This window comes from Argiope bruennichi, chromosome 4 (genome assembly GCF_947563725.1).
Source record: "Argiope bruennichi chromosome 4, qqArgBrue1.1, whole genome shotgun sequence".
NCBI lineage: Eukaryota > Metazoa > Arthropoda > Arachnida > Araneae > Araneidae > Argiope > Argiope bruennichi.
In genome coordinates this window covers 49,410,787-49,424,786 of record NC_079154.1, presented here as the reverse complement: position 1 = coordinate 49,424,786, position 14,000 = coordinate 49,410,787, and the positions used below count along the sequence as shown (strand labels likewise).

Here is a 14,000-nt window from a genome sequence, read left to right as displayed (position 1 = left end):
ACTTCTTGATGATAATTTCATTTTCGATCTACCTCACAAAACGTCACAAACCAGAGCAAATTTTTAAACTTTAATGAATTCAAAGAAAATGTAATGAATTCAATCAATATACTTGTATGAATTCAAGAGAATGAATTCAACAAAAATTATTCTTACATGCATCTTAAAATTAAAAAATAAATAAATATATCTTTTCAATAACAATTTCGCTGCAGCGCAATTTCCCCCTTAATTAATCAATTTCTTTAAAAATAATTTTATTCAGTAGGTACTTTTTCTCAACGCAATCAAATTCAAATTCTTATCGCAAAAAAATCGTTTTCATTATCTTTATAAATATTTAATCGCATGGCTAAATTAATTCAACAGCTGAAAGCTATCGAAAGAAGAATCGGATTATTTATATATATTGTAATACAATGCTATAATGAATGTAGGATTTCTTGTTGTATCAATAACTATAAAAAAATCGATCTGTAAGCAATATCATCTAAGTATATTCGTAATTATTCTCGATATGTCAAAAGATTATACTTGTTATTTTATAATTTTTTATCAACGTGTTTCAACCTATTTAGCAATCTGTTAGAAATTATTCTTATAATGCATCTAAAATATATAATATAATGCACCATTTTAATGTTAGAATAAATCACTACGTTAGAAATAAAAAAAGTAAAGCTACCTCATCGAGAAAACTAATTAGCTATTAAATTTAGATGATACATCACATGCAATTGGGTGCAGATGGTTTTACGTGCGATTGTTATTTCATTTGACTCCATTCAAGAGATTCATATATACAAAGAAGAATAGTTTTTCAAAATAATATGGCTAAAATAAACATCAAAATTTGAAATTTAAAAATATTTTTTTAATATTATAGATTAAAGGATTTAATAGAATATAATAATTTATATATTAAAGCTTTAATTGAAATTAAATACAACAAATATTCCTGGATAAGCTGATTAATATTAAAAGTTCAAAACAAAGTTTTCTTTATTAATTATTTAAAACAAAATCGATCGTTGAAATATTGTTGAAAAATATTTACTCAAATATTTCAATTTAGTCAAAAAGGTATCCAGTTTAGTTTATCTTTTGACTTCCTAACACTTAATCATAACAATTTTTGAAAGCAAAATCTAGATCCACTAATTTAAAAGTTTTGATTAATTGCTAATAATATTTAACTAATACTTATAATACTAATTTTTATTACAGTAAAATGTCATATTTTATAAAGTGGACGCTTCATTTATGAAATTGCAAATCAATTGTTTTGAGAAAAATCATAATGGTGTTTGTGTCATGATTTTCATAGAATCTGGATGCTATATTAAAATTACTAATAGGGCGTAAGGTTATCTAAAGCAGTTATCAGTTTATTTAAAGAACAAATTAAAAAAAAATGAAAAGCCTGAACATTACAAACAATTGGAATTCAAATTTAGAAATATTCAAAAACCGATAATATTATTACCTTAATAATAACCTAAAAATTGTTATATCCTATGCAACTATATACTACGTACATGTCGACGGATAATGGAACACGGAACGTGGAATGGTGGATAAATGTCAAGAACTTGTACGGAACATCTTCTTTGTAAAACTCTTCCAAGGACTTTTGCTGAAATTGCATAGTAAATCCTTCTAAAAAGTTACAAACATCTCTAGCCTTTTTTTTTTCCGATAAAGTATTCTTCGAGTATCTTTAGAAGAGGCACTTACTTTCTAATATCGAGATAAACTTGCATAAAATGATGTTTTTATACCCTTTTATCGGGACGGCTAAAAGCAAGTTTTGCAATGCAAGCTGCTCATTTTTTTTTTTTTTTTCTGCTCCAAATATCTTAAATGGGGAAAAAAATTGAGTTTCTATAGTATCTAAAAACGTTTGCACGTCACCTATAAATTATTTATATAACTTAGAATAGACCAATTCTATCTTTTTGAAAACAGAATAGAATAGACTTAAGCTATGAGTTCTTTTTTTCCAAAAATAAATCATTTCGTATTTAGGCATTTAATAATTATTAAAAAGGAAGTACAGATCTCAAAATATACATCCAACTATCGATTTGTAAGATATATAATTTGAAAATGCCATGTAAAATGAAATCTGCAGTTGAAATTAAAGTTATTTTATTTTGGAAACAAATATAAAAAATTCGCATAAATAAATATAAATATTAGATTTTTTTAAAAAAGAAACAAATATAAAAGTTAATAAATTCGAGATCACAGTTACTTCTTAGTGTTAACGCACTGAAAAACAATGAATCCACGATATACGTAAAGAAACACTTTATTCATTTTAACTGTTTTGAATAAAATTAAAGAAATACATGATACCAAATGAAAGAGACGACTGTAGAAACAACAACTGGAATAGATTAAGTGCGCATTCTAACGCGCACACAAATTCACATTGATTTATCTGTGCAAAGTTTCATTTGGGTGCTCTTCATCCTGATATCACAATACATTTACGCCAATGATTTAATCTGTCTAACAAAGTCTATTACATCATTTGTTACCTACATCTAATGTACAGATAAGAGATAATTCCATGTCTACATCTACAAATACTCGTGTTTTACAACAAACGTGTTATTGTCTTGAATTTCACACAAAATCATAGTCCACAGTGATGGAAGAAGCGAACTTGAGTGAAATTTTGTACTCATTATAGCAACAAATTTTGTTGCTTAACGTTTAAATAATAATAATTCGGCTATAACACTATTCGGCTACGTTTATAAAGATAACGATTTAAAACGATAATAGAGATTTTTCCTAATAAATAACCATTTCTTTTTATATATATAAAAAAGGCTTGATTAAAAAATTAACGATTTATTTTACGTTTTCCTCATTTACCACTAACACATAATCTCTCTCTCTTTAACCATCCAAATTTTTGATAATTTGAGTTGAATTATTTTGTTTAGTGTATTTTGTCAAAGGTCTTTCTTTGTAACATAGAAATCAGTTTCAAATCGTTTCAATCGTTCAGTCAAATCGTTTCTAGTTCACTCTTAAATCTTATTCTAAGCGGTTTGTGTGGTCAGTTTGAAAATGTACTGTAGCCAAATTCCCAGAAATTTACATTCAGGTTGGAACAAATGAATATGTAAGTCAAACAAGGCTTTCTTAATATAATGAATACTAAGACATTTACTCTTTTGATGAAAAATTCTTCGAAATCAATTTACGGTCATCGATATATGGTATTAACAAATGGCAAAACGTCACAGCATAGCGCAAGATATGTTTATTAGACGACACGTTCAACTATGACTATGACATGCGAATTGACTCTATTATGAATTTCATTAACTTTTACTAAACAATTAACATTTCAATAAGCAATCAATAACATAAGCAAAATCTGTTAATCAGGAAGATAAGCATAATTACATATTAGAAACGTTGTCATATATACGACGTAATTGATATCTGCAAGAAAAAATTTATTAATGCGAAAATAAAAATTATTTAAAAAATATATTGCAAGAAAAATTGTTTACATAACATAGATTTTTTTTATGACACAATACATTAAATTTACAAAAATTTCAAAGTTCGAGAAATTTTGAAGTTTATATACAATTTTAATGAATGCATTTCTCTGGCCTACATCAACCAGAGATGCCTTTCTATATTGTCACTAAATTTCATTTCTTTTGTCCCACAATGAAGTTTTCGAGAATTTCCCCACAATTAATTTATTATAAACGGAAACTTATATCTATTTATTATGGAGATTTTGGGGGCGTTTCAAAAATCAAACATTGGTCGGCAGTTTATTATTTGCTACGATCAGAAACAGAAAACATTCATTACCTGAACCCGATTTAATTTCATATCTAACAGATGAAATAACATCTATAATGTTGTACATATGAATGTAATCAAAATTATCCATCATCCACTCAATAATTAGTGCAATCTAACGATTTTGTAAGTCTGTGATTAATTTATATTTTAACACATGAATACTCAACTACGAACGCTTTTCGTGTTAGAAATAGATACGGACGAACTATTTAACCCATTCTTTAAGAAAATACCATTTTTTTTAACAATTAAAAAAAGTTCTGCAGATAAGAGCGATTTTTCTCAACGTTCGCTGACTGGCTTAATTAATTATAAATCTTGAGCCCTTCTTAAATCAATGAATAAAGAGGATCAATATTTAAAAAAATAAGGAGTATTTTACAGAATAAAAAAATACAGGATGGCTAGAATTAAAATATTTCGATTCAGGACACTGTAAAAAAAATTGTCATAAGAAAGTACAATCCTCATAATTTAAAAATGGAAGATGCGGAAAAAAAATATCGGTGAAAAATGACGTTTATTAGTTACGATTTTTTTATACATACATTCAAAGACCACTAGAAGCATATTACTGCCAAGTTCAACAATTTTTCAATACCCATTGCAAGCTATATAATCACCTCAAATCTACGTTCAGAAACCACAAAAATAAATACTTTAGCACCATAGTTGGATTTTGTCTATTAAATTAATTATTAATCTTTTGGAATAGTAATTTGGCAGCTACAGCTGAATAGAATGTGGGCACAAGTTCTATCCAAAAATTCTGGATGAAACAAAATTTTAAATGTTTCCATTTTTTTTATATCAAATCATACTGAAGTATCTTGATATGATAATTAATTACTAATTAATAAGTCAGATTAATTTTATATAATAAATATTTCGTATATCAATTCCTTATTTCAATTCCTAAAATAATTTTTATATCGTTATAGGAAAGAATCGACCTTTATTGAACTGAAATTTGATTGCTAAGAACATTTGTTCATACATTTATATTACACTCCAGTGCAAATTACCATTTCTAGTTAATATCAATAACAATTACCATACGATTAGTATACAGCTACGATGGATTGTATATATATCTATCTTCTAATTATATATATATCTATCTTCTAATTATATATAAGTTTATCTTCTGCCTATTGTTCATTTTTAAAACATTTTCTCTTAATGTCTCTTCCTATATTCTGAAAAGAATATCGTCAAGCTCTAATTTTTCTCCACTCTATTCTAAATAAGAATGATATGATTCTAACTGTTCTGACCGATTCTAACTGTTCTGACCGATTCTAACTGTTCTAACCGATCAATTCTGTAGAGCTATCATTATTTTTAGTACTAAATTTTGGGCAATTCTATGTAATTAAGTTCATCTATAATCTTTATTTGCATTCAAAATGAATAATTATTACAACAGGCATGCAAAAAAAAAAAAAAAAAAGAGCTTAATGTATAAACATTTTAAAACAAAGCAAGTATTACATTCTGGTTTTATTTTATATTAAAATACGAGTTTAAGAATTTTCAGTTCGCTTTCCATCACTTATGAAGACTGTAAAGACACTTAGAAGGCAACTTTATTCTGACAAGAAACAAAGTTGGAAGACTAATTTGCTCAGCGAATAGGAACGACACAGCATTATTTCCCTCAATACAACTAAGTAATTTACCATGTTTAAGTAAAAATCACATTGAACACATAACAGTATAGCAACAATAAAATCGAATTCATTTAAAATGTGCCTGGCAAGCTTATCAGCAGGCTGTATACAAACATCTTTAATTTTTTATTCTAAACAAGTGATACATTTTTAAAAAATCTTTAATTTAAATAAAGCACATATAAACAATGGCATCATTAGAAAGGGAATATTATATTATAAAAAAATATCAATGAATGAAGCTGAAATTTACTTTCCTAGCATATATCAAATATACAATGCCAGTTAATTTCGTAATACAATATGGAGTTAAATAACAAGGACAGTTATGTGTTGTATGAATATAGTATTAGTACAAATTTGTGTGTGGGACTTTTTGTCTTTTATTTAAATTGTGTATATAAAAACATTTAGAAATAATTTTATTTTCCCTTAATCATTACTTTCTTAAATGTTATGAAAAATATTAATAATATTTATTATCATATGATATTGCATTACAATTTCAATTTGCTCAGCTTGAAGAAAGTCTGCTACCCTCTCAACCATATAAATATATTGAGAACAGCAAAAGAGTATTTGAAATACAATTTATATGTACTGCAATATTTGTTAAATAGATAAATTTGACTTGTATTTAAATCTCTTTATATGAATGACCACAATTTATACTCATACTATACAAATTTTACTAGATGGAGTTTTATTCCCGCCTAAATGATGCCATTGCATAAATAGAACAAAACTAAAATATTTGCATAAACATCAATAAAAATTTGTTGGATAAAAGTCAATTAAATAAGACAAAAAAAAAAGGACAAATAGTTTCCATCAAATTATGAGGGATACACTTTGTAAAATATATATATCAACAAAATTTTAAAATGCTCTTATTTAATTAATTTTAAAAGATGCTTAAAAAATTACGTCACTATCCTGTAAAATAAAATATGTCACACTAAAAACGAATGAAAATATAAAGTTTATTTACCTAAAAACTATTACAAATCTTTGAAATGGAGTTTCAATATAATAATTAAAAGAATAATTTCAAATATTTATACAACATTATTAACAACTATAAATTGTAATTAAAATCTTAAACATTTAAAAATTACAGAATTTAACTAATGGGGAAAAATGTTTTTTTGGAGGGGGAGAAAGAGCAAAAGAAGCTTAAAAGTTTTTCTTTCAATAAGTAATTTAATATTCTATAATGGCTCTGTAAATTCTTATTTTCAATAATATGTAAAAATAATACAAAATATTATTGTAAATAAATAGAAATAACAAGTTTATGTACCACTTTAAAATATTTTAGAACACTCACAGTAATACATTGAAATTGTAAAAGCTACATTTTTCATAAAGGAACAAAAACTTTAACATCAATGTAAAATAAGAATCTATGCAATACTATTCCAACAATTTCTCAAAGTAATTGCACCAGACAAAATTTACACTAATTTACTTTTTCTAAATTTAAAATTCTATATTTAACTTTACTTTTTTAAAAAAATAAACAAAATTCATATTAAGTACTCATTTATAAAAGACTATAAACATACAAATAACCTCAATATTAATAAATAAACAATCAATCTTATTCAAATATAAAATATTTTATAATAATGTTAATCAGAGATTAATATACATTTCACTAATAAATAACGAGGAAAAAATTATAATAATTTAAATTAAAGCTAACTCCCTTACCTGCCATTAATAAAAAATATGAACATAAAAAAATTGTATTTCAGCTAATGATACATTAACAATTTATTTTACGACTACATATTTTTAATTTGAAACATGATATATATTGTATTCCAACAACATACTTTTACTAAAAAACTGCATTTATTTTTCAGTTAGAAACTGAAGCAATAAAACAAATCACATGATATTTTCACTAAAAAAGGAACTTTGCAAAGAAAATAAATATTTAGTAACGAGTTAAATCACTTCTTTCAGAAGAAAAAAACAAATAATCTAGAAACTTCCTATCACTAAAATTTGAAAAAAAAAAAAAAAAAAAAAAAATAGATTTAAAATAAGTTTTTTTTTCATAAAATATTCTAAACATTACACATAGATATATTGACACAGATACACTGACAAAATGTGTGCTGAAAGTACAGTCTAATGTTGATCTTCATAAACTTTCTATCTAGGATTTTCTAAGTAAATTTTACAATTAAGAAAATTTTTGTTATGAAATATAACAAATAAGATAAAGTATTGAAATTGAAAAAAGGAAATACATTGTTTTTATCATTATATACTTTACAAAATTAAACTGTTCCTTCTGTCTAAAATTTCATACTTTCAATGGGCAAAGATTCTGTTTTGATGTAGATTAAGGATTTTAAATTGAAAAATATGTTTTACAGTTATTCAAAAGTGTTGTTTTTATTTAATAATTTTTATCAGAAATATATTTGATAAATTTTTTTATGAATTCCATATTTTATAATTCAAAATAAATGAAAACTCCATCCGCATTCATGAAGTACCAAGGATGTTTAAAAATAGAATCACTTGATTTCTTATCACATTTAATAGTACACAACTTAAGCTTTAAAGCTTTTCCAAAATAAAATTTGGATTTTCTGAATTAATAAAGGTTAGCATTTTCTAAATTCATTCACAATATTTCATTCTTTAAATTCAAAGTAATCTTCTTCCATACCAAGCGTCTTTGATCATAAATAAATTCTAACAGAATATTTGCATTATAGATAGAATAGATTAAGTAATAAAAGAATATGTTGCTGTTTTGTAATTAACCGATAATTTCTATGCATTAAATGTAAATAAATAATTAACTTTTTTACTTGATCACACACAAAAGGTGTTTTATATTTATCAACAAAAAAATTCAATACAATAAAAAAATCAAATAATAATATTTGTTAAAATCATATCAATATTTGACTGCACTTTTTAAAATGAACTAAAATAAAAAAAAGAGTGCTGAAGTCTTCCCATAAAAGCTCTCTGAGACTAAAACAGTGATTAACAATTTTTTCTTTTGTTTATCAGTTCATGTAACATTCATTTCCTTGTACTGAGCGAACACAGACACCTGAAAGTACAAAAACATACAGTCGTGAGATTCAAAAAGCAAATCCATGTCATAAAAACAAAAATTTAATCATTTTCAAAAAAAGGTACGATTTCACAAAGATTGTAAATATTATATTTTAAAAATTTTTAAAAGTTATATTTCTTTCTAATTTTTGCATGACATTTAAAAAATTTTATTATAAAATGGTCAGATACATATGAATGAGATTAGACAGAATATTAATTTTTATGTAACTAAAAAATTCATTTTCATATCTGCTAAATAAAAAATATAATATTTTCAATAAATTTTAGATTAATAAATGAGACATTTTTAAATTTATATCTAATAGTATCAAAGAAAAAAATATAATCCTGTTGATAAATCTTATTTTAGCTTCAAAAATGTGAACTTCGTTTCTTTTGAAAAAATGACATTGAACAACAAAGTACAAGAACCCTAATTCGTGGCCTTAAAATATAAGAAAATTCACAATTTTCTGTGATTTGCATTACATCTCTTTATCTCAAAAATTAGATTGTTTGTTTTTAAAAAAAGGTTAACATTTTTACATTCTACAATTTCAGAGGAGTGAAGGATACAGCATATGTAGATGGAATATAGAAATGGTATAGCTGACAATTAACTTGAGAATGGTAAATAATCATCAACAAAGTGTGTTGTATGATGGAAAATTTTGTGGCTTTTTCACAACAAATATTCAGTTTGATAGACCAAGCATTTTCCTAAAATATTACAAAGCTTTATAATAAAAAAATTTTTGTTGACAATCTTGCTCCATGAGAAACATGTCACAGATGTTGGAATTAAAAAAATGATGATATGTCTTTCTGACTGTTCCATTCAAAATACTAGTAGAGAGCCACTGTTTCATCAACAAAAGATTGAGAGGAATCTGATGTATCTATGGTTGATTTGACCAACTCAAAAAAATTTCATGTGCAATTTTTTATCATTAATATCCCATCATTTATTTATTATGTAATTGCAGACTGTTACACACATCATCATATAAGCACCACTATAACACATATGAATATTAACACAATGATGTCATTTTGAATAGCATTTTGTTAAAATTATGCATCAAAATCACTGGAAACTTTTTTTTCTTCCATAACTTCTTTTCTGCTCTTAAAGCTTTTTTTTTATTTAATTCTTCATCAACAGCATATGAATTTTTTTTATAAAGAATAAATTAACAAATCCAGATAAAAAATCATACTAAATCCTGAGAAGCATTTATCTTTGTTATGCTACAACTTATATATAAAGAATTAAAAAGCAAAAACTTGCAATTTTTTTAAAATTGAAGCATGAAATGAATTGATCTAGTTCAAAAGGAAAGATAATTATACCATAGTAATAAACATATGATCATGTAAACAAAAAGATGTAAATCATGTAAGCAAAACAATGATTAAATACATGAAAGAATCTCATAAATTTTTCAAAAATATATTGCATGATTAAAAGTGCAAGAACCTTTGCAGAAAAAATTTTAATGCACAGTAACTGCAAGTGAAATAAATTTATTACCATCTTTCAACCTAATACAAAACATGTAATAAAGGGAATTTAAAAAAAAAAATTAAGTTTTATAAGAAGTTTTCAAATGATGCCTGAATATGTATTCTAAAATAAATGAAACATCTCAATTTATTTAAAATAACAGCATTTTAAAAAATTTATGCTCCGTTCATAGATAGAAAAAAAAAAAAACATTAAAGAAATACTTTTAATAATTCACTTATTAAATTTTAAATTATAAAATAAGTATTGTTGATTTATTCCATATAAAAGATTTTTAAAAACTACTTAAAGTTACATAACAAAATTAATCTTAGATTTAACATGGCTCACAAACTTTTGCATAGCTTTAAGATACAATTAAAAATATAAATGGATTTCTTTTTTTTTTTCTTTCTTTATGACTAGCTAATAAAGCATCCAGTTTAAAACAAACATTTTTCAAAATAGTAATTTCCTGCAGAAATAGTAAAAGAGAGTATGTTTCGCTTCGAGTTTCTATGAAATCAGCAATCAAGATCCATTTAATAGAGTTAAATAATATTTGGTAAAATTACATAATCAAGATTGGCTCTCAAATGTGAGGGAACAAACTCCCTGTTTTTTTCTTTGTATGTAGATGGTATATAAGAGGAAATGTGCAAACAGCACCCATGTGCTATAATAAAATAACAATACACCCCTAATTTTTATCAGTAAAAAAAAAAAAGAACTAAGCAAAAATTTACCATTTTCTAAAATAATAATATATTAGAAGACTTTATATTTACATGCAGAAATTTTTTTTAAAATCTGTATTATAGTATCGAATTCAGCAAGACAAATTCATATGTAAAGAGAAAGATTTTGATCCTGCTCTCTGATTTAAAGTCACGACAAGGGTGAAATAAAACACAAAATAACATTTTTCCTATCATAATATAAGCCATTTAATGATTACTTAACAAAAAACTTTACAAAGCAATTTGTTTGTCAGTTTGTATATTTCAGCATCAATTTCTGCAAGCTTTACATATTTTTTAACTGTTAATTTCATTTCTATTTTCTTTTGCAACAATTTAATTTTCAAAGCTGTTTTCCCCCCATAAACTTCCTTCTATTTTTTTAAAGCACTATAATACCTCACATGTTTTAATTTTGCTTACTAACAAATCTCTTGAGTTAGGAACATTTAAGATGCCTCCATAAGAGATTATGGCTCATATGATTATAAAATAATGATAAAAATTAGTTTGCCAATTAAAACCTCTTTCAGTTTCAACAGACATATTTTTGTTAATGCTAAATCCACTTTCCATAGCTGCATTGCCATGATTATAGATACAAAATATATGTTTACATGATACAAAATTTTTAAGATTTCCCCAAAATCAGAAATTTTTTTGGACTTTAAAACATTAGAATAGAAATCATTTAAATAAATTTCTTCATTAAACAAACCAAGATGTTCTTTGTATTTAATTTTAGTTTTTTCAGGTATGGTATGGTATGGTATAGTAGGGTTTTTTGGCACAAGGTCCAATTTAGGACAAGCTGCGCCATTCACAAGGCTTTTCAAACAGTTCCGTTATAAAATGTGTAGATAAAAGGAAGATGCATTGTAAAATGTCAAAAGTTGAGAAGATATATGATATATATAATGATTTGACACAAGAATAAAAATAAATCTCAATTTTAAATACTATGAAAAAAACCAATGGCTTTTAAAAAGTCAAAAAGTTTTGAGTGAGGTTTCTCACCCACCAAGTCCTGTAAATTTAAAAAGGACGAATGAAAGTAAGTTAAACGATCAGAAGTAAAATTAGGGCATTGAATAAGAATGTGTGCAATAGAATTGACTACTCCACAGTTCATACAATGAGGGGTTCGTTCACCAAACAGTAAATGTCTATGCGTATATCTTGTGTGCCCAATGCGTAGACGAATTAATTTTACATCTGCGCATCGATTTTGTAAAACTGACCACATATTTATTTTTGGTTGAATAGCATGTAGTTTGTTATCAACCTGCGTGTCCCAAACTTTCTGCCACTCCTCATAGATATATCGTTTGATATATCCCGAAATATCACAGAAGGGAACACGAAATTCAAGAGGAATTGAAGCTAATTTTGCAGCCTGATCTGCAAGCTCATTGCCATAGATTCCAACGTGACTTGGTATCCAGCAGAAAATTACGTCGAAGTCCCTGTTCATCAGTACTGACAGTTGTTCCATGATTTGTGCAACAATCGGATGACAAGAATAATCAAAATTTTGCAATTGTTGCAAAACGCTCATGTTGTCGGTATATATGCAAAATTTACGAGAGTCAGATGAGGAAATACTTTGTAGCGCAAATAAAATAGCAGTTGCTTCTGCCGTATACACTGAGCAATATTTGGGGAGAGTATGGTTATATGTAGCGTTATCTAAAATAACACCGAAACCGACATGATTCATCGTTTTTGAACCATCAGTAAAGATTGCTTTATAGTTATTATACTGGGCACGATGTTCAAGGAAAATTCTCTGAAGCGAGCGTGCATCAATATGAGATTTTTTGAAACCAATGAATGGGTTTATATGAGAAATACATGGTGTAACCCAGGGAGGAAAGCAGAAATGGTCAATAGATAATATTCTTACTTCGGAAAGTTGTGTGCCAGAAATGAAAGATTTCATACGTTCATAAAACGGACGGATAGCTGTCGGACGAGCATTATAAAGTCGTTCTAAGAATTGACTGAGAGTGGTGTAAATTAAAGGATGCTTAGGTGTGGATGAAATTTTAAAATAATATTGCAATGACAATTTCTGGCGACGCAGAGAGAGTGGAAGTTGATAGCACGTCACATATAAGCTTTGCACTGGGGATGTGCGAAAAGCTCCAGAGCAAATCCTCAGGGCAGAATGATGGATGGTATCAAGTTTCTTCAAAGCAGTATTGCTGGTAGAGCCATATGCTATACAGCCGTAGTCTATTCGAGATAGAATCAGAGCCTCATAAATTCGGAGTAATGATGTCCTATCAGCCCCCCAAGATGTGTTGGAGAGAACCTTCAGAATATTTAGCATTTTCCCACATTTCTTTCGTAGAAAGGAGATGTGAGGATGGAAAGAGAGCTTTCGATCAAAAATTACCCCGAGAAAACGAGCTTCTGGGACCACGGGAAGAACTCTGTTGCTTATATAAACTTCTGGTTCAGGGTGAATACTACGTTTTCTACAAAAATGGACGCAACAACTTTTACTTGATGAAACTTTGTATCCATTCTGATCACACCATTTGACAAGGCTATTCACAGCAGTTTGGAGCTGTCTTTCAATCACTCTCATGTTTGATCCCTGGCAAGAAATTTGTAAATCATCAACATACAATGTGCCTAAAACTGATGAAGGAAGTATTAAAAGAACTTTAGAAATGTGGATGATAAAAAGGGTAACGCTTAATACGCTACCCTGAGGAACACCTTCCATTTGAATAAAAGAATCGGATAACGTCGATCCAACACGGACCTTAAAAACACGGCGAGATAAAAAATTTTCAATAAAAAGCGGCAATTGGCCACGAAACCCAAACTCAAAGAGGGTTCGAAGTATCCCATAACGCCAAGTCTGATCATATGCCTTTTCAATATCTATGAATATCGAGACCAAATGATTTCTGCGCACAAATGCATTACGGATTTCCGTCTCCAGCTGTAGAATATTGTCCAGAGTAGATCTACCTCTGCGAAATCCACTTTGATGTAATGGTATGAGTTTTCCCAATTCTAGTTGATGGATCAGTCGAAAATTGACCATTCTTTCAAATGTTTTGCTTAGACAGCTCGTAAGTGCAATGGGGCGATAGTTTGAAGGATCTGTCGGATCTT

General features: G+C 27.0%; 1 protein-coding gene across 1 annotated transcript in view; it reads right to left on the bottom strand.

Moving 5' to 3' along the window:
* Positions 1–2,298: 2,298 nt before the first annotated feature.
* Positions 2,299–14,000, bottom strand: part of LOC129965790 (protein rogdi-like) — a 33,496-nt gene continuing 21,794 nt past the window's right edge. Inside the window, exon 10 of the mRNA XM_056079974.1 lies at positions 2,299–8,610. Coding sequence (XP_055935949.1) covers positions 8,569–8,610 — 42 coding nt within the window. The 3' untranslated portion in view covers positions 2,299–8,568. The remainder of the gene's footprint in view (positions 8,611–14,000) is intronic.